The sequence below is a fragment of the Barbus barbus genome (genome assembly GCF_936440315.1).
Source record: "Barbus barbus genome assembly, chromosome: 21".
NCBI lineage: Eukaryota > Metazoa > Chordata > Actinopteri > Cypriniformes > Cyprinidae > Barbus > Barbus barbus.
In genome coordinates, this window is record NC_136749.1 from 26,089,339 (window position 1) to 26,111,404 (window position 22,066).

The 22,066-nt window shown below is 36.9% G+C and overlaps 1 protein-coding gene across 1 annotated transcript; it reads right to left on the minus strand.

The window, feature by feature from the left end:
* Nucleotides 1-12,538: 12,538 nt before the first annotated feature.
* On the minus strand, nt 12,539-19,486 carry LOC306887953 (uncharacterized protein). Its single transcript, XM_079446013.1, has 2 exons — nt 19,050-19,486; nt 12,539-13,568 (listed from the first exon to the last, which is right to left on the minus strand). Exons 1-2 carry the CDS (start codon nt 19,368-19,370, stop codon nt 13,419-13,421), a joined length of 471 nt encoding a protein of 156 aa, XP_079302139.1. The 5' UTR covers nt 19,371-19,486; the 3' UTR covers nt 12,539-13,418.
* Nucleotides 19,487-22,066: the final 2,580 nt, after the last annotated feature.

Consider the following 22,066-nt stretch of genomic DNA (forward strand, 5'->3'; position numbering starts at 1 on the left):
CATCTGGGAAGAATTTTTATATGTTATTCTTATAAGTTAATTTCTAGTGATTATCTTCAATTTAAACTAAACTGATCTAGACAATAACATCTCTGAACTCAATAATGAAATGCCTTAACTGAAAATTGAGTGTTTAATCTTATTTTTATACATTACTGACACTCTATCCTCCAATTTGATACTGTTCAGTGCTTTGACACAATCTGTATTGTTAAAAGCGCTATATAAATAAAGGTGACTTGAATTGAAGGTGACATATGTCGCACATAGGCCTAAATAATGCATATCCTATTGGATGAGAAGGGTGAGCCAGGTCTCATGAAAATGTGTATAAATAGTATGCCAAATACAAACAGAAAATTGTGCTATTGATATGCAGACTTTGGCGTGCATAGGCTATGATATGTGTTTGACGTTGTTGGCATCCATTTATTATGCAGTTTTCACGTACATATGATCCGCATCTTGCCCACACCATTAAACCTTCCCATTGCGTATCATATGCACGCCTTCTGCTTATAAATAGGCACTTTCTGTATATATATAGTAGGCCAAATGGAAATGCTATTGATACGCAATTTCACAATGTTTCCTCACATCCAATCTGTTGATATGAATCTTTAAATCTGAGGAGAATGATTACTTTTATGGGTTTTATTAAAACATGGATGTTTAATTGTTGCTTTAATATAACAACATCTGTGTTAGTATAATAAAAATTGTTCGAAAAATTGAACTACCACGTTCAAGGTCCAGAAAGATAGTAAGGACATCGTTAAAATAATCCATGTGAAATCACAGTGGCTCAATCGTAATGGATGATAATGATCAATACAATGACAACGAGGCCAATACCAAGGCCGATGTGATTCAGGGTGCGTGCCATTTTGGATTTCCTCTCTGCTAATTCTCACTGTCCTGAGTATTTGGCATCTCGACTCGAGTCTGTGAAAACAATTGTGAAACATATAATGTCAACCATTTTTGTTCTCAGAAATTGCTAGTAAATTTTGCAAGATAAATGAATTGTGAGAAATAAACTTGCCAGAAAAAAGTCAGAATTTTAAGATACAAAGTTGCACTTACACTTTTAATTTATATTAAATGTTATTTTATGTTTTTATTACATGGCGGAAACAGGCTTCCATAGGTGACACAATGAATTAAATGTGAAATTTTGTACAAAGTACAAAGACTGACGGTTTCAAGTAAAGGCTCAAAATGCATTACTTGGGTAAAACTTTACAATAATTAACTAACACTTTCATACACTTTAATACATTAACTGACATTAACTAATGGAACCTTATTGTAAAATGTTACAATTATTTGTTATTAAAGCATATACGTTCACAAAAAACACTTAAATTAAACAGAAAAGCAAGCAGGTGCATGATTTGGCATGACAGTCAATACAAATAATTAATAACTGTTTCCTTACCTAAATCATGCGTTTGGACCAGGCTCGGTTGCAGAATCACATCACTGTGCTTCTGAAATTATTATCTTGATCTGTGTAGGAGTTAGCTATCTCTGTGTCGTGGCCTACGTGGTTGCTTGTCAAGCATAAAAAACACAAGTTTTATTTAAATTCTGAATACAGGTCCTTCTCAAAAAATTAGCATATTGTGATAAAGTTCATTATTTTCTATAATGTACTGATAAACATTAGACTTTCATATATTTTAGATTCATTACACACAACTGAAGTAGTTCAAGCCTTTTATTGTTTTAATATTGATGATTTTGGCATACAGCTCATGAAAACCCCAAATTCTCAAAAAATTAGCATATCATGAAAAGGTTCTCTAAACGAGCTATTAACCTAATCATCTGAATCAACTAATTAACTCTAAACACCTGCAAAAGATTCCTGAGGCTTTTAAAAACTCCCAGCCTGGTTCATTACTCAAAACCGCAATCATGGGTAAGACTGCCGACCTGACTGCTGTCCAGAAGGCCATCATTGACACCCTCAAGCAAGAGGGTAAGACACAGAAAGAAATTTCTGAACGAATAGGCTGTTCCCAGAGTGCTGTATCAAGGCACCTCAGTGGGAAGTCTGTGGGAAGGAAAAAGTGTGGCAGAAAACGCAGCACAACGAGAAGAGGTGACCGGACCCTGAGGAAGATTGTGGAGAAGGACCGATTCCAGAACTTGGGGGACCTGCGGAAGCAGTGGACTGAGTCTGGAGTAGAAACATCCAGAGCCACCGTGTACAGGCGTGTGCAGGAAATGGGCTACAGGTGCCGCATTCCCCAGGTCAAGCCACTTTTGAACCAGAAACAGCGGCAGAAGCGCCTGACCTGGGCTACAGAGAAGCAGCACTGGACTGTTGCTCAGTGGTCCAAAGTACTTTTTTCGGATGAAAGCAAATTTTGCATGTCATTCGGAAATCAAGGTGCCAGAGTCTGGAGGAAGACTGGGGAGAGGGAAATGCCAAAATGCCTGAAGTCCAGTGTCAAGTACCCACAGTCAGTGATGCTGGTGTTGGTCCACTGTGTTTTATCAAGGGCAGGGTCAATGCAGCTAGCTATCAGGAGATTTTGGAGCACTTCATGCTTCCATCTGCTGAAAAGCTTTATGGAGATGAAGATTTCATTTTTCAGCACGACCTGGCACCTGCTCACAGTGCCAAAACCACTGGTAAATGGTTTACTGACCATGGTATTACTGTGCTCAATTGGCCTGCCAACTCTCCTGACCTGAACCCCATAGAGAATCTGTGGGATATTGTGAAGAGAAAGTTGAGAGACGCAAGACCCAACACTCTGGATGAGCTTAAGGCCGCTATCGAAGCATCCTGGGCCTCCATAACACCTCAGCAGTGCCACAGGCTGATTGCCTCCATGCCACGCCGCATTGAAGCAGTCATTTCTGCAAAAGGATTCCCGACCAAGTATTGAGTGCATAACTGAACATAATTATTTGAAGGTTGACTTTTTTTGTATTAAAAACACTTTTCTTTTATTGGTCGGATGAAATATGCTAATTTTTTTAGATAGGAATTTTGGGTTTTCATGAGCTGTATGCCAAAATCATCAATATTAAAACAATAAAAGGCTTGAACTACTTCAGTTGTGTGTAATGAATGTTTATCAGTACATTACAGAAAATAATGAACTTTATCACAATATGCTAATTTTTTGAGAAGGACCTGTATATTATGCACGCAGGTGCATGATTTTTTTTTATTGTTATGAAGTTACGAGCATGATAGATAGACTTGCACAGGGATGTTCGTGGGGGGGGGCAAAGACTACTTTTTTAGGCTACTTTTGTAGTACAGTGCTAATGATTTACAAAGAGGCACTGCTTAGTCAATGGTTTCTTGCTAAATATTCTCACTGAGAGGTGAAGATGAAATCCTATCCTGTGTGTCCTTGACTTGAAAATGTTATTAAATTTACTAGCAATTTCTATGAGGCGCCACGTAGGATTTAAATCAAACTTCGCTTATCAATATATACATAAAACACATGCATACACACCTATAAATTACTCACATATACATGTATAGCCTACTATTGGATGTTCAATATATATATATATATATATGAAATACACGTGCACACTAATATGAAATCCATACCAATACATATTATGTTAGTAATGAATGCATATACACGTGTGAATAACTAGCGTATACATAAACTTGTATATATAAATTTGAAGCATGCATACACCTATAGACTCTCGCTAATACATACAAACACGATCCATGCATATACACCCACAACAACACACGCACATACATATAAACTCGCTGTATGCAGACACACCTATATACTCGCATATACATATAAACTTGATCCATGCATATATACACCTATAAACACACGCACATATATATAAACTTGCTGCATGCAGACACACCTATACATACTCGCATATACATATAAACTCGATCCATGGATATACACCTAAGCACTCGCACATACATATAAACTCGATGTGCGCATGCACGCCCATAAAACACTCGCGCAAACATACAAAATCAAATTCACAAACGTATACAATTCTGATAAGAAAGACGCATGCTTTAGTTGTGTGTATATGTATGCAAGTGATTTCATATGTGGATGTGCGTGAACTTTTCAGTGTAAATGGAAGGCATTTCAGTGTAAAAGGAAGCAGCGGCACTTCCGGCGGGACATTTGAAAATGCTTAATGTGGCTTAATGCATTAAAACGTTTTTTTTAAAAGACCGAACTCAATAAACCCATTATTAATAAAGCATGCCATGTATAGACAAGCAGATGAGTCCAGAATAAGAACGTAACGCGGTTCATTACGCATAAAGCGTTTTCCTCCCATAAGGAATACGCTTAACCTGGCTTAATAACTGAATAAATCCTTATTTCGAGCTTCAAGTGGTCTGAACTTGGCTGAACTAGCATGGACACCGGGAGGAGAGACTTGAAACTTAATTTAATATCCATTCAATGGAAAGGTAATTATAGAATTGTCTATTATGGACCTGCTTTGAGAAATATGGATGTGAATAGTAGGTTTTAATCCCCCATACCGGTCTAGAAATACTACAATACACTAATATAGTTACCTTTATAATTATCGTTCTTGGTGTAAACAGGCCTTAATAGTGTTAATTCAGCTTATTAATTTTTTATTTATTTAATTTATTTATTTAATTTATTTATTTTATGGTTGCACATTTTGATGCCTTGATGACAGGGGTAGGGGGCTCCCATATAAAGCACTGTGCTTCCCCACTCAAATTCAGATGCAGTGTGTTTTCCATGGTGGGTTTGAACAAAACCAAAACTAGAAAGTTTGACTCTGGATGGAAAGCTATTATCCATCATGACAGTGCTTTATGTGGGAGTCCTCTACCCCTGTCATCAGCATCAAAATGTGCAACAAACATTTACAACAGAAAAAAAAAACCAGAAGCTTAAATGTGTTCTCTCTCTCTCTCTCACACACACACACACACACACACACACACACACACACACAGTGAGCAAGGCACCAAACCCCCAACTGCTCCCCAGGCAGCCGCAGCAATGGCTTCCCACTGCTCCGGATGTATGTTCACTACTGTGTGTACACTTGGGTGGGTTAAATTCCGAGTATGGGTCACCATACTTGGCCACACACCACTTCCTAAGTGGGCAGTCGTGGCCTAATGTTCACTACTGGCCTAATTTTCATTACTGTGTGTACACTTAGATGGGTTAAATGCATAACCACTTCCCTTTCCCCTTTCCTTTTCACACACACACACACACACACACACACACACACACACACACACACACACACACACACACACACACACACGCACACACACACACACACACACACACAGCTTTGTCTCTCTCTCTCTCACACACACAGCTTGACATATATGCTCATATAGTAATCCTACTATATGTGTACATTGAGTACTGCTGTTCAGTTGCCTCGTTCGGGGCAACATTTATTTTTTATTTTTGATACATTTGTATTTTTAAATCTTTTTATTTTATTAGAATTTGTCTTTCATCAGATTTACCAGATTATATAATTTCTATTTGTACTGGTCAATTATGAACAATAGGTAAAATTGAACTGCTAGCAAAAACTTGGGTGCTGCAAATATTTGAGTTGCTCCTCCCCTTTGCGTGGCCCCTCCCCTAATCTCACTCCAAACTTTTGCTATAACTTGAGAGCCCTATATTGCTTATATGCAGTTGTGGTCAGAATTTGCAGTGCAATTTACACACCATGCAGTGTTCTTTTTTCACCCATAGATGAAACCAGATGACTTCTGTGATGACTGCCAATACAAGCGAGGGTGACTGGATGGTTCAATGAGAAGAAAGAGACATTATGGCTGTGAACAGAAGAAAAATGTGACCCTGGACCACAAAACCAGTCATAAGTGTCAGTTTTTCGAAATTGAGATCTGAAAGCTGAATAAATAAGCTCTCCATTGATGTATGGGTTATGATAGGACAATATTTGGCCGAGATACAACTATTTGAATATCTGGAATCTGAGGGTGCAAAAAAATCTAATTATTGAGAAAATTACCTTTAAAGTTGTCCAAATGAAGTTCTTAGCAATGCATATTACTAATCAAAAATAAAGTTTTGATATATTTACAGTAGGAAATTTACCAAATATCTTCATGGAACATGATCTTTACTTAATATCCTAATGATTTTTGGCATAAAAGAAGAATCAATAATTTTGACCCATACAATGTATTTTTGGCTATTGCTACAAATATACCCCAGTGACTTAAGACTGGTTTTGTGGTCCAGGGTCACAAATAATGGACGTGCAGCTCCACCCCCTGTAAGAGACACCTGACACTTCTGGGGCATGGAGAAAGACTGAGCAACAATACAGGAATGAAAAAAAAAAACTGCCATGAGAGGCAGAGAGGGGGATAACTGCATCCTGAATCATAACTCCTATGCCCTACCCGATCCTCATCACTGAGTGACAGACAGGAAGACACGGCATGAGGACAGAGACACTAAAACAGGCAAAACATCACCTCACTGATGATATAAAAGACTTTCACATCTCTTCCCTCGTGTGCAGGTACTGCATATTTAATGTTCACTACAGAGACCACCTCAAATCTTGATCTGACATATTAATTTGCAACTTGATAATTCTCTGGTCTCAAAGCTGTTCTATGTATTCTATTAAAATAACAACACACTGCTTTCTTTTAACATACTCGCTTGATTCCTCAAATCAGCTAAAACTCAGACTGGATTTAGCATAGGAGTTGCTGTGAAATATAGAGAGAGTTTAGACTCTAATTTAAAAACAGAGCTTCTTGTAAAGCTGATAAGCACATACCAGGGTTCTTTAAAAAAATAAAAAAATAAATTAAAATAGGGGAATAGAGGCACACAAAGTGTCCAAGAGCAAAATATAGATGGTAAAAACAATGAGACCGGTTACTCCATCTTGGTTAATAGTTATTTAATAGGGCTAAATTTAAGTACTGATTCTAAAATTACAAATTCATGAAATTATAAAGGCTGTCATTTCCAGGGATTGTGATTACATGATAAAAATGCATCATGAAATCAAAGCGACATGGCACTAAAACATAAAACTGCTTACCTCAATCTCTTATCCCTTCCTCTTTCGCTTCCACTTTTAGTGCACACAAAAACTGCTAACGTGTGATTCATCATGCTCATTTTGTTTGCCACTAGCACATGCTTATGTTTTATTCTTCTATTATAGCAATGTGCGTCATAGCCTACGAGTCAATATGTGTCATCATTGTGCAGTCCACTACATGCATGTCGTACCCAGGTCCATGTTGCACAGTGTGGTTTGCAGTGAAGAATTCCATTAATAACATTTTGGACATATTCAATGCTCACTTCACCAGAGGTTAAATTAGGCCAGTGACAGGAAAATCTGACCTACTACTCAGGGGTGCGTTTCTCAAAAGCATCGTTAGCTAACTATGGTCGCTAGTTCTATTGAACTCTATTGGTAATGACGGAATTTGCAACCATAGTTGCTTTTGGGAAACCCACCCCAGGATGACATACTGTTAGTCATGTGACCAAGAGACTGTTGAGATTGTGGTTGTCTCTACAGTTTCACACACAAGTTGTCATATGTCTGGGATGCATTTCCCAAAAGCATCGTTAGCCAACTATGGGCTGAGCAGAAGAAGTAGCTGAGCTAGAAAAGCGAACTGGAAAATGCATACTAACTTACATCCTCTTAAAACATCACCAAATGTTTGTGTCTGATCAATAACAGTCAAACAAATGTATCCATTCTGTCACTATCTACGTCTTACCAAATATTTTCCTCCACTTAGGTCACGTTGACATGACAATAGAGTGCTAATGTCTGTCATGTGCACTGATGAGCGTTCTCTCCTCACATCATGAGTAGAAACACATCTTACTGCTGATTGGCTACAAGTTTGTTTTGGTACTGGGCCCGACTCAGTTTTCTAAAGCGATTTTGAAAAAAGCATACCCCAACTTTAACCCCGGTGTTGTGTTTGCAAACATACGTGCTTAGCAAATTCATTGATGTTTTCATTCTTGTGTCAAACGCTCACATTCATGCAGCTGCTTTTGGCCCAGAGACATCATATCAGACGACTTAGTAAATGCGTCATCTGCGTCGGAATGTTATGACTGGCCCAGAGTAGAGGTCTTACGTAAACGCACATTAACATTAACTTATCAGTAATTTACTGGAAATGTTACAATTTCGCATACCGGTAGAACAAATTTACTGGTATTTTTGAAAATATTTTATAAAATACAAAATTTACCAGTAAAGACTGCAATTTATGTGTAAAGGAGCTAATAGGACACCACTCTGTTTCGAGAATTATGAGAATTATTTGGACCTATGTGGTCCAAGTTTACATTGTATTTACATTGTTTACTTTTGTATTGATGGTAATAAAATTGACTGACACCTACATCTTTTGAAAGTATATTTTTATTACTGTGGAAATACAGCAAATTGCTGATTAGATATTTGTTTGTTTGTGTAAGGCCTGTAGGTACATAAAGAGTTTTTATAGTGGTTGTTTCTGAGCGAGAAAAGAATTCATGTACAGTTATTTGAAAGATGTAGTCAGTGAATGTATTTTATGTCCATACATGTACTTGCATAATAAAAATGTATGTAAAAAAGCTCAAATTAATACAGCTGCACACAAAATAAGCAAAAATGTAAAACATACAATAATCTGCCTTAAAGCATATGTTGCAAGTTGGCTATAATGATACATTGAGCTAACAGCATTTATAATGTAGACAATCAAATCTGTTGTTATCTACATCCAACCATGACAGCGCTATATGCTGTTATCAACTCAAAACACAATATTGACAATAATCAACAGTACAATGACAATGAGGCCAATACCAAGGGCAGCATGATTCAGGTTGAGTGCCGTTTTGGAGTTCTTCTCTGCTAATTCTCGCTGTCCTGAGAAGCTGGCATTTCGAGCCTGTAATAACAATTGTGAAAAACAGTGTCAGCCATTTCTGTTCTCATTCATTTATTTGAGCCAATGCCAGATGGGGGATTTCTCAAAAGAGGGGGCAAACTCCTCTGTGGATGGCTTTTCTTAGCAACATTTAATGCCTCGTTTTCATATGATAGAAGGTTTCAAGTTTGTATAAAATACTATTTATTTATGGTAAATGTATACCAGCTATTTATGCTATACAAGCAAACAACATGATATGTTTGTATACATATTTATTTAAACCAAGTCACAAATATATGTATTTATATACTTAAACATTTCATATTTTATTTATTAGTATTAGTGCCTATTATTATTATGGTTAATATTCTTGTCAGACCATTGGCCATCAAATCCTGAATGTTGCAGAAAACCTTTCATTTAACTGATCTGAGTGCTTACAAAAATAGGTTTGCTCACCGATCATCATTCTGAGTTTGCTTTGTAATCTGGTCGTTCGTTTCTATCAGTTTGGCCAGTTCAGGCTGCATTACTCTATTGACAGTGTAAACAGAGGCTTCAAAAAGCTGCCATTAGTTTTAACCCTGTTCTAATGCACCTGAACCAACTAATCAAGATCTTAAGATTAACTTGGAAACTTAACACATTTTAGACACCATTTTATGGTGCTTAACCCCAAATTAAAGAGCCTGCATGCAGTCATTTGACCTACACTGTAAAAAAAATAAAATAATTGTAAGTAGAAAATTTTATTTTCTTGTCATTTTTTTTTTTAAAGAAATTAACTTTTTACAGTGTACTTGCCAATTCTTTGAAATTGTTTGTGAAATATGGTTTCTAAAGTTTTAAATTGGATGTTTTTCTTACACCATTATGTCACTTCAGAAGGGCTTTATAAACCCGATGGATGGATGCACTTTTTGGGCTTCACAATCTCAACCACCATTCACTGCTATTATAAAGCTTAGAAGTGCCAGGACATTTTTAAAATATAATATATTGCATTTGTCTAAAAGAAGAGAGTCAAATACATCTAGGATGGATTGAGGGTGAACAAATCATGGGTTAATTTTAGGTTTTGGGTGAACTACCCCTTTAAGGTGTCAGGTTTCATCACATTTCTTTAGCATGTGTAAAGTTTTACCACATTAAGATGATAAATTTGAATGTGTAGCCTTTGGTCTACTTAAACATGCTGTTAAATTTGCTAGCAATTTTTAAATAAAAATTGTTTCTTTGTTTTTCTTAATTTTTTTAATCAGTGAAATTATCTATACCGCACTAAAACAGTAAACAATAACTAATAAAATATAATAATATTTCAATATGGACATTTTTATAACTAATAATATATATATATATACACATTTTTTTTTTCTTAAAAATCTGTTGCTGCCGAGGGTCTCCAGTGCCACACCTTTTCTCAAATGACCGTCATTTACTGGAAACCAAAAAACAAGTACGCACACATTTTCAATGGCGCATGCAGCTACATGAAGGAACTTGTCTTGTTTACATATTATTGTAACCACAAGTATAGTATTTTTACAGGCTCACATAACCTTCTTGGCAATCAGCTGTGTCATAGTTATTAAATTGTTTAAAGCGTTATGTCAAGTACAAGAAATGTATTAGTTATTACTGCCGTATTCAAAAATACACACTATGTTCACTAGAAGTCAGTCACAGCAAGTGAATCATTCATAATGCTTTGGATCAATTTTTTTCCCTTTTAAAATGCAATAGAGTTTCAGACAGTAGATCAAGCATGTAGAAAAAAATCCGTGGAGTGAGTAATAATTCTTGAGAGAACATGCTCAACATTTTCTGCATTGATATCAATGACTTACACAGAAATAATAATATACCTACTACTATACATATATTCATACTAAATATATATACTACTGTATACTAAGAATAATGATTGAGGCTCATAACAGAAACACTTTAAAACCATAATAATCGATCCAACAATTGTTGTCGCAAAAGAAGCAATTTAGAATCACTTTGTCACATAAATAAATAAATTAAATGAAAGGACAGCGCATGCATTAATACTTACAGAGCAGGAGAAAATAAGTGCAGCAATACCCAGAGGAAAACAGCAGCATAGCATGGTAAAAATGGAGTAACCCAAGTAATCTGGCACTTGACAAGCCAGTGGAGCAGCCGTCACAAAAACAGCAGGCTGTACAGCAACCACGGGCTGTCCTGGATACGGCCCCTGGGCGTAGGGGCCTTGTGGGAATGCCTGGCTTGGAAAGGAAGGAGGATAGTATCCAGCAGGATTGGCCTGGTATGCTGGTGGTGGTGCCGAAGGATACAACATTTCTGATTTCTCAGATGAATTCCAGGCCCCTGGAGGCTGATTGAAAGACTGGCTGGGATCCATTCTTCTGAATATTGGATTTTGACTGAAATTTCCTTTGCCTTGTGCTCTGCTGAGACGTCTGTTAAGGCTTGTCTGTGCTGATGAAGGCAGTCAGAAAATGGGAAGTGAGTTGTAGGTTTGTAGGGGAGGAGTAACAAGAACTTTACCCGTTTTCAATATACAACGTGCGCCACCTTGTGGTTTCACATTTACTCTGAAGAGATACATGAAATATCACCACACTAAAGCATATTCCCAAGTAGGACTCGCTGCATCCTGCGGTGGACATCCCCCGCCCACATCCAAGTGTGACATCACAAACCACGCCCATACCATTTTTTTTTTTTTTTAAGATACTTTATTCAACAATTGCACAGTTTACAGGAACGTTCAACTCCATTATAAAAATAACAATGTGCAGTTTCCAACATTGCAGGTGTTTTAACATAAAACATAAACAAAAGACTCACATCATCACATTTTGCCAGGGGAAGTACGGATTTACAAAAAGATATCAAAGTGTTTACAAACATTCACAGTTTTTGTTGCCTTTTGATTAAGAGAATACTTAGTCGTGTTGACATATTGCTTGACCTCATTGTTAAAAGCAATAAAGGATGTTTTGGAATGTGCAAACTTACATTTGTGAATGTAAAATTTTGCCAAGAGAATAATGAGATTAATAATGAAAGTTTCATTAGGCCTAGTCTTAGTTCTGTTGAGGTCATAAAGGCCACGCCCATACCAATACAGTCAAGCCCATGTCAAAACGTTACGTCAGAAACCACGCCCTATCATATACGTCATCTCTTGTAATAAAAAAAAACTCTACACCTTACCTTATTCATATATGTAATGAGATAAATTCTCATTTATTACTACCTAAGACACCTTTTAGATTTATCAAATTTAAAGGGTACAATCAGATTTTGTTATTGTTAAAGTCACAACACATTTTTATAATTTAAAATTGTCATTTAATTTTCTAAAGATGTGTTGTTCCACTTATCATCAATTGTTAACATTTGAATGATATTCACAGTTCTCCATATGCAGTAGGCTGCACATATGCTAAATAGAGATTGCTTGCTTTGATAGATTATAACAAGTAACATAGCATTGACATTCAGGCCTTGTTCATCAACAAAACTTCATATGAAGTGTGTCCAGGTCCTCCACATATTTAAAGATGAATAAACAGACATCCCTTGCTTCTTTTATTTTTATATTTATTATTTTACAAAAATAATTTAATTAAACATTTTGCAAAAAATATATGTTCTATAAGAGATGTTCCAACTATCATAAATGAACAGCTGAATGATCAGATAAACAGTTCTTGATATAAGCTGCATAGAGAGATTCCTTGCCTTGTTAGATTATTCACAGAAACATGACATGGACTTTCAAGCCTTGTTCAGCAAGACAATTTGATATGAATGTGTCCAGCTCCTCTGAGTCCGCGCTTCCAGAGCGCCCCCAAGAGCCTGCTTCTCCTAAATTATTCCCAGAGGGGAACCCCCCCAAGAAAATTTGGGGGGTCAGGGGGTGGGTGGGCATATAGTCACTCCCTGATCCGCCATGGCCTCCTGAAAAATTAATATGGCCATGGCCCCTCGAATCTCCTGTCCCACCATGGCCTCCCGAGTCCCCGGATCCGCCATGGTCTCCAGACTCCCCTGATCCGCCATGGCCACCGGACTCCACTGACCCTCCCTTGTGCCGATCCAGATGTGGCCTCCAGTGGTTGTTCAGGTCTATGCAATTATATTGCTATAAACTTGGGATTTCATATTTTCATTCACATTTTCGCAGGCCAACTCAGTGATCAGCCATAAAACAGTGATTCTGTCCAAATTCCCTATAAAATCAGAAATGACTCCCTTTGAGCTAAATTGACCTGTTTTCCTTACAAATTACAGAAGAAAAGAGAACAGAAAACTGTGTGGTAGCTTTCATTGGTTTAAACATACAACAATCAGCCTTAAAACATATTAGAGTAATGATAAATTGAGCAAGTAACATTTAAAGTACAGAAAAACAAATCTGTTTGTAATATGCATCCAACCATGTAAGCTCTAACAGCGTTTATATAGCAGTCCAAATCACAATCTGGATGATAATGATCAATACAATGACAACGAGGCCAATACCAAGGCCGATGTGATTCAGGGTGCGTGCCATTTTGGATTTCCTCTCTGCTAATTCTCGCTGTCCTGAGTAGTTGGCATCTCGAGTCTGTGAAAACAATTGTGAAACATATAATGTCAACCATTTTTGTTCTCAGAAATTGCTAGTAAATTTTGCAAGATAAAAGAATTGTGAGAAATAAACTTGCCAGAAAAAAAGTCAGAATTTTAATATACAAAGTTACACTTACACTTTTAATTTATTTTAATTTTAATTTATTATATTTTCATCACACGGCCGAAACAGGCTTCCATAGGTGACACAATGAATTAAATGTGAAATTGTCTTTTTTATGTATATACAGTGCCCTCCAAAAGTATTGGAACAGTAAAGACAAAATTGCTCTGTTGGCTGTGGAGTCAAGACATTTACAAATATGATTAAAAGATGAATATGAGACAGAAATTCAGAATGTCACGTTTTATTATTGGGTGATTCAACACATAGATGTTTTACCAGCTAAGAAGTTCAGCACTTTTAGAGTTTCATCCCTCTATCTGATGTGAGCATAAGTATAGCAACAGTTGCCTCACAGGTCTTTCTAAGTGATCAGCTGTGTCCTGTTGCATTAATTCTTCAGATATTAAAAGCAGGGAATGTGTCGTATCAGTTATATCCATTACTTCTGTATTCTGAATCTTGCATTCGTTGATGACACACACAAACCAGGATGAAGACGAGGGAGCTGACTTTGAGAGAAAAGCAAGCAATTTGGATGCTAAAAGAAAAGAGGAAGTCAATTAGAGCTACAGCAAAATCAAAGGGCATGGAGAACTCAAGAGTTTGGAAACCACCAGCGACACCAGCAACCAACAACGACCTGATCAGCTGAGAAAACAACAGTAGTTGATGACAGACAAATCATAAAAGCTGTGAAAATGAACCCTAAAATACATGTCTGTAAAATCACCAACAACTTCCAGAAAGCTGGGGTGATGCTCTGACAATCTACTGTCCTCAGGAGACTTTGACACAGAATTACAGATGCTACACAGCAAGATGCAAACCTCTGACCAGCACCAAAAATAGAAAGGCAAGATTATAGTAAGCAAAAAAGCACAAAGATGAGCCAGAAGAGTTTTGGAACTGTGTTTATGGACCGATGAGACAAAGATGAACCGTTATCGAAGTGTGTAATGGTTGTAGATTATTGCACGGAGACAAGAGTATATATAAAGGAGTATTTAATAGGCTTCAACACACATATACCATTATAAGCATTAAACCAAGACAAAAATTAAGGGAGAACTGAGGACTTATAAAGGGACTGGAACAAAGGAACAAACAAGATGATTAATACAAAACAGGTGAATGGAATAAACGATGATTAACTAATGACAGGAAACCGACCAAATAAGGACAAACAGGAACTAAACTGAAACCAACACGTGACAAAGTGATGGGAAAGCAAAAATGTGGAGAAAAAAAGGGAACTGCAAATGATCCCAAGCATACAGCCTCATCTGTAAAGCACGGTGGAGGTGGTGTCATGGCATGGGCATGCATGGCTGCCTCTGAAACAGGCCCTCTCAACTTTACTGATGACTTAATGTATGATGACAGTAGCAGAATGAATTTGGAAGGGTACAAAACCATCTTGCCTACCAATATTCAAGAAAATGCCACCAGATTCATTGGGAAGTGCCTCATATTGCATCAGGACAATGACCCAAAACACCCTGCCAGTTCAGTCAAGGAATTTATAAGGGCAAAGAAATGGAAAGTCTTAGATTGCCCAAGTCAATCTCCAGATTTAAATCTGATTGAACATGAATTTCACCAGCTGAAGAGGAGAGTAAAGGCAGAAACTCCCCAAAACAAGCAACAATTGGGATTGGCTGCATTAAAGGCTGGGAAAAGTATTTCAAAGGATGAGACCAAGAGTCTGGTGATGTCTATGGGTCACATACTCACTGCTGTGATTGTGTGGTTGTGCATATCATATTTGCAAATGTCTTGACTCCACAGCCAACAGAGCAATTTTGTCTTTACTGTTCCAGTACTTATGGAGGGCACTGTATATGGGCACGCTGTATACAGTTGTTATATATATGCTTTATTTTTTAAAATGTCCCTTTTTTTCCAAGGCATTGTTTGATGCCAGTGTTTCCTGTCATAGCTATGCAAAGATTTGATTTCAAAAACAGTATCATAGCTATTAAAACTATTTCTTGTTATGATTTTAAGTCATTTTTTAATCTCGGAATGATCTCAAAGTAAAAAGAGATGCTAAAGTTGACTGATTTTGTAGTGGCTGTGCTTTAAACTAAGTTATTATAATCTTAATTTAAGTGATGATAAAGTCTGACAGTAATCCCTGTCAGTAAGCCCCCTGCCCTTTTTCAAAAATTTTCAAAAGTGCCCCTCTCAGTCAAATAGCGATGATATTGTGGTCAATAAAACAATGCATTTGAATGACAATGTGTACAAAACAGTAACTAATCGCTCAAAAGTCCAGAAATTCCTGTTTATTTTTACATATCTGTCAATCTGAGCCATTGCTATGGGTTGCGTGCACTTTACTTGACTGACTGATATTCCACAGTCTGTTCTGAAACCGAGGCTCTCGACCCATATACATGGCTATATGGTTCTTTCAGTGAGTGCCTATGGGTCGACGGAAGGAAAAAATAACAATATTTTAAACCTTTTTCATCAATAATCTAAGCTAGTGTGCTGATTTAATTAAAAATCCATATTTTACATGTTTTAGAATATTACATAATTCATCAGTGCCTGTTTGTCATGTATAATAGCATACACCAACCAATCATGATCTGGCACAAGAAGTTCAAATTTCATTGGACATGTGAAGTGGAGCGGGCATTTTCTGTTTTTATTCATAAATCGGTGGAAAATTACATGGACAGATGAGCTTACATTTGTGGAGTGATCTGAATCTGCGGTTTGTCTCATTTTATAAATCAAATTGCATCGCTGAGAAAATGGATGCTAAGTTACTACAAAGCAGTGCACAAAACCGTGCAGTGCCAAAAGTTACAATAATGGTATTCTTTTCACTTGTATCTATGTAAGTTATAGCCTCTTGATTCACCATTTACTATTTCATGAAACTATAGTTAATGAAGCCCAAGTGCCACCTACAGGCCTATTATTTGAAGTTTTAGGCTGGTGAAATGGTGATGTAAAAGGACTTTATTATAGGCTATTTTCACATGTCAGTGTTGATTTTCTGTTGTGGCGGAGTTTGTGCCTGTGTCTTGATTAGTTCATTGTCCCCACCTGGTGTTTCGTTAATTATCCCATTAGCCCCTGGGTTTATAAGTCCTGAGTTTTCCTCATTTCATATGCCAATTATTGTCTATGTTAAACGTTTGAGTGGATTTCTATTAAAGACTGCTATTTTGGATTATCTTTGCCTCAAATTATCTTCTTCCTTGGAGTTCCGTAACAGCTATTACCATTTTTGATAATTATGCAGCATTATGAAAGTGTCTTCTACTCATCAAGCCTGCATTTATTTGATTAAAAATACAGAAAAAAAATGTAATATTGTGAAATATTATTACAACCTGTGATACTTTTTTGGGGTTCATTGATTTATTCAGAATAGAGATGTTTTCTAACTATATAAATATTTAGTGTCACTTTCTTTTAAATCAGTTTAACAAATCCTTTTTTTTTACTTTTTTATTCACCAAAGAAGCTGAAAAAAGTATCACAGGCTATAAAAAATATTAAGCAGCACAACTGTTTCCAACATTAACAATAAATCAGCATTGCATAAAATATATTTTAAAGTATATTAAAATTTTGATGAAATAAATGCAGGCTTGATGACCAAAAGTGACTTGCAAAAATATAAAATAGTAATGTATCCAACCTTTTAATTTTTTTTTTGTTTCATTGCCCCTATTTTACATTTGAGCCCCTGCCCCCGAGGAACTCTCTGACCGTTCCTGGTAACTTGTAATCTGTAACCTATTACATTTCCAAAGTAACCTTCCCAACACTGGCCCCAATCTACTGGCCTGACCAGTAATTCTTGCTAAAAATAATGATATGATGACAATTTTCTGTTAGTCAAACAATATCCTTCCGATTTTGAACTGTAGCCAGCTGAAAGGCTCATTTAATATAAGAATATAATATATTCTCTTTTTGTATTGAATACCAATTTAAGTGGTAGGCTACCTTTGACTTAATAGTAATACAGTGTTGCTGATTTACAGAGAGGCACCGCTTAGTCAATGGTTTCTTGCTAAATATTCTCACTGAAAGGTGAGGAATGAGGATGAAATCCTATAACCGCCCCTCTGTGTGGCCTTCACTTGAAAATATGTTGTTAAATTTACTAGCAATTTCTTGAGTAAAAATGGTTTTCCTAGTTTTTTCTTTCAGTGAAATTATTTATACTGTATACAGTAAAAAAACAACAACGTAATATTAACTTATATAATGTTATAAGTTAATATTACTGTTGTTGTTTTTTCCTTAAAACTCCAATGTCACACTTTTATCTATTCAACTGGCAATCATTTACAGGAAACAGGAAAACTGCAACAATGCCTGCCGTACACATTTGTTCAGTTATAGGAAAGGAAAGGGAAGTGGTGTGTGGCCAAGTATGGTGACCCATACTCAGAATTTGTGCTCTGCATTTAACCCATCCAGTAGTGAACATACACCCGGAGCAGTGGGCAGCCATTGCTGCGGCGCCCAGGGAGCAGTTGGGGGTTCGGTGCCATGCTCAAGGGTCTCACCTCAGTCATGGTATTGAGGGTGGAGAGAGTGTTGGTTATTCACCTACAATCCCTGCCGGACCTGAGACTTGAACCTTCGGGTTACAAGTCCAACTCTCTATCTCACATATATTAGGCCATGACTGCCAATAAATATATGTGACCACAAATACAGCTTAAGCTTTAACAAGCCTCTCACCTACTTGGCAGTCAACTGTATCTCCTTTATTAGTTATTTAAAATGTTAAATTCTTTTAAGTACATGTTCACTAGAATTATTTGGGCAGCATGGGATCATCGTAGGGGATTTTTTTTTTAAAGCAATATAGTTTCAGGTAATTGATCAACCACATAGAAACTTTTGCTGAGTGTGTAATATACCTAATATACATGTGCACACACACACACACACACACACATATATATATATATATATGATCAAATAAAATATATTTATTTAGATTTTTGTTTTGTTTTGTATAAAAATACATATATTTCCATCTAGAAATAAATGTCAGTGCAGAATGATCCATCCATTCATTCTCCCAACCACAATGCAGGAAATTTGAATTTTTGACCAACCATTGATAGAGCCTCATAATAGAACATTTAAAAAATTGATAGAAAAAAAGTCAAAAATAATTAATAAGGAATCTTTTTTCCATATTTTTTTTTTCTGTGCCCGTTATGAGAAACAACACCTGTAATCATTAACTTTTGGTGATTTCCATATTAAATTCTACAAACATGTTATGCAATTTTATGCTTAATGTTTATATAAATGTTAAAGAAATTAAATAAAGTTTTATTAAGCTAATATACTTACAGAGATGGAGTAAATCAGCGCAGCAATGCCCAGAGGTAAACAACAGCACAGCATGGTGAAGATGGAGTAGGCCAGGTAATCTGGCACTGGATCAGCCAGTGGAGCGGCGGTCACGAAAGCTGCAGGCTGCACAGTGCTCACAAGCTCTCCTGGATACAGCCCCTGGACGTAGGGGCCCTGGGGGACTGGCTGGCTTGGAAAGGAAGGAGGATATCCAGCAGGATTGTCCTGGTATGCTGGTGGTGCTGCTGCAGGCATCCCTGATTTCTCAGATGAATTGAAGGCTTCTGGAGGCTGATTGGAAGACTGGCTGGGATCCATTCTTTTGTTTATTGGATTTTATTTTTCTTTGTGATCTGCAGCAACGTATGTAATACTCTGGTTCAGTCTTTTATGTGCTGATGAAAGTAGCCAGCAAATGGGAGCTGAGTTGTAGACTGTAGGAGAGGAGTGACAAGAACTTTATGCAGTTTGACTGCAGGCACCAATGTGTAGTTTTACGTTTACTTACGTATTATAAATGTATTATTAAATATCAGGTGGGTGAAGAGGATTATTTCACAACACCTGAGCATTGTTTTGGGAATTTTCCTCTTTTTTTTATACATTTTTTTTTTTCTCATTCGCATTTACTTACTGCATAATAGTTTATAAACTTAACCTTCCTGTACTTTAGAGTAAAATGTGCTCTTAATTAATGGAAAAACAACTGTTTAAAGAATTAAATGTTTTGGGTGTTTTTAATTCATTATACATCAAATTACATAATTTTCCTGCATGCATAATTACATGAAAAGAGAGATGAGCCAGATTAAACATAGCTAATTTAATTGGTCAGTAGGTCTACAGATGAACTCATATTAATTGATCATTATATTTAAAATCATAACACCAAATATGTTTGTTAAATTATATTTCAGGCTGTACTAAAGAACACCTTCTTAATATCTCTCACGATTGTATGAATAAGAATTAGAAATATAGCTGCAAGCAGCTATTAACAGGGTTCAAGCACTTTAAAGGGATAGTTCACCCCCAAATTAAAATGTGCTGTTTATTTACTCACCCTCGGATCATCCAAGATGTGGGTGACTTTTCTTCTTCTTCAGTAGAACAGTAAATAATGTTTTTTTAGATGAAACCGTTGCCCTTGCTGATTCATAAAATGCAATTCAATGGCTAACGGTTTTTGAGATTTAAAAAAAAACAAACCAAACTCAGTCCTGGAGGGCCGGTGTCCTGCAGAGTTTAGCCAAAGAGTATAGAAGCCCAAGAGAGTTAGGTACGCAGGAGCTAAACCATTTAGGGCCTTATAGGCAAGTAATAATATTTTGTAAATGAAACGGAACTTAATAGGTAGCCAGTGCAGAGACTCCCTTTTCGTATCTCCCTTTTCAAATCTCATATCGCCTCAGAAAGGCATTTATTTTCAATAAAAATGAAGGAAATAATCAAAAAGCTGAAAATAAAGTATTGGGTAGGCTTAGGGTAGGTGTAGGGAGGGTTTTATTCTCCCAATATGGTGGCATCCATTTTATAAATTTAATTAAAACTATAACTTACACTCAATACGTTATTATTGCGTACTGTTTTATAATGTACTACAATACTGAGGTGCAGATAATTGACACTATTTACAATAAGAAGTATAAATAGCAGAAAATCTTGCTATTTTAACAGTGTAAACATAGTGTAAATAGAACCTATAGCTATTTGCACTTAGTGTAAATAGCATATCGTTAAAAAATACTCCTATTTTCACTTGGTTTAAATAGAATCCATTGCTATTTGCACTTAGTGTAATGGTATCCATCGCTTGCACTTAATGCAAATAGCATCTATCACTAAAAAATATTTGCACTTAGTGCAAATAGCATCTAACTGCTGTTTACACGGAGTGTATAGCATCTTTTGCACTTAGTGCAAATAGCCGCTACCAAAAAAAATAAAAATCCCAACACTGCTTGAAGTGGGCCGGTACGGTGCACAGATAGCCTCTGATTAGAAATGACACTATATAAACTACCAAGAGGGATCACCTCTCATCTCGACAGTTCACGTGAATGACTGCAACCGGAGTCGGTCTAGGGAGGCAGAGTAGCGGAATAATAGTGGAATCAGTGCATTACAAATGAAAAGAAGCTGGTTCATCTGCATTGTTGGGTCTGGTGTCTCTCATCTTCCTCTTGACAATACCCCATAGATTCTCTATATTCTTCAAGCACAGTAACACCATGGTCATTGAACCAGCTTTTGGTACCTTTGGCCGTGTGGGCAGGTGCCAAGTCCTGCTGGAAAATGAAATCAGCATCTCCATAAAGCTTGTCAGCAGAAGGAAGCATGAAGTGCTCTAAAATTTCTTGGTAGATGGCTGCGTTGACTGTGGACTTCAGAAAACACAGTGGACCAACACCAGCAGATGACATGGCAGCCCAAATCATCACTGACTGTGGAAACTTCACACTGGACTTCAAGCAACATGGATTCTGTGCCTCTCCACTCTTTCTCCAGACTCTGGGACCTTGATTTCCAAATTAAATGCACAATTTACTTTCATCTGAAAAGAAGACTTTGGACCACTGAGCAACAGTCCAGTTCTTTTTCTCCACAACCCAGGTAAGACGCTTCTGACATTGTCTCTGGTTCAGAAGTGGCTTGGTAGCCCTTTTCCTGAAGACGTCTGAGCGTGGTGACTCTTGATGCACTCTTGACTCCAGCTTCAGTCTACTCCTTGCGAAGCTCTCACAAGTGTTTGAATCAGCTTTGCTTGACAGTATTCTCAAATTCTTCCTTCCAGTCAACTTTACATTTAATATACAGTACTCTGTAAACAGCCACACCTGTCAGCAAGGACCCTCTGTGACTTACCCTCTTTGTGAAGGGTGTCAATGTTCGTCTTCTGGATCATTGCCAAGTCAGTAGTCTTCTCCATTATTGTGGTTTCAAACAAGAGATCCCCGGAATTTATACTGTAGGGATGGTCATTAATTGAAACTCAAATGTAAATATTCTAATAG

Coding starts and splice junctions, on each gene's coding strand:
- LOC306887953 (XM_079446013.1), bottom strand. CDS start 19,370: ATGGATCCCAGCCAGTCTTCCAATCAGCCTCCAGAAGCCTTCAATTCA. Junction 13,569..19,049: donor CGCTGATTTACTCCATCTCT/GTAAGTATATTA, acceptor TTGTTTTCACAG/ACTCGAGATGCCAACTACTC.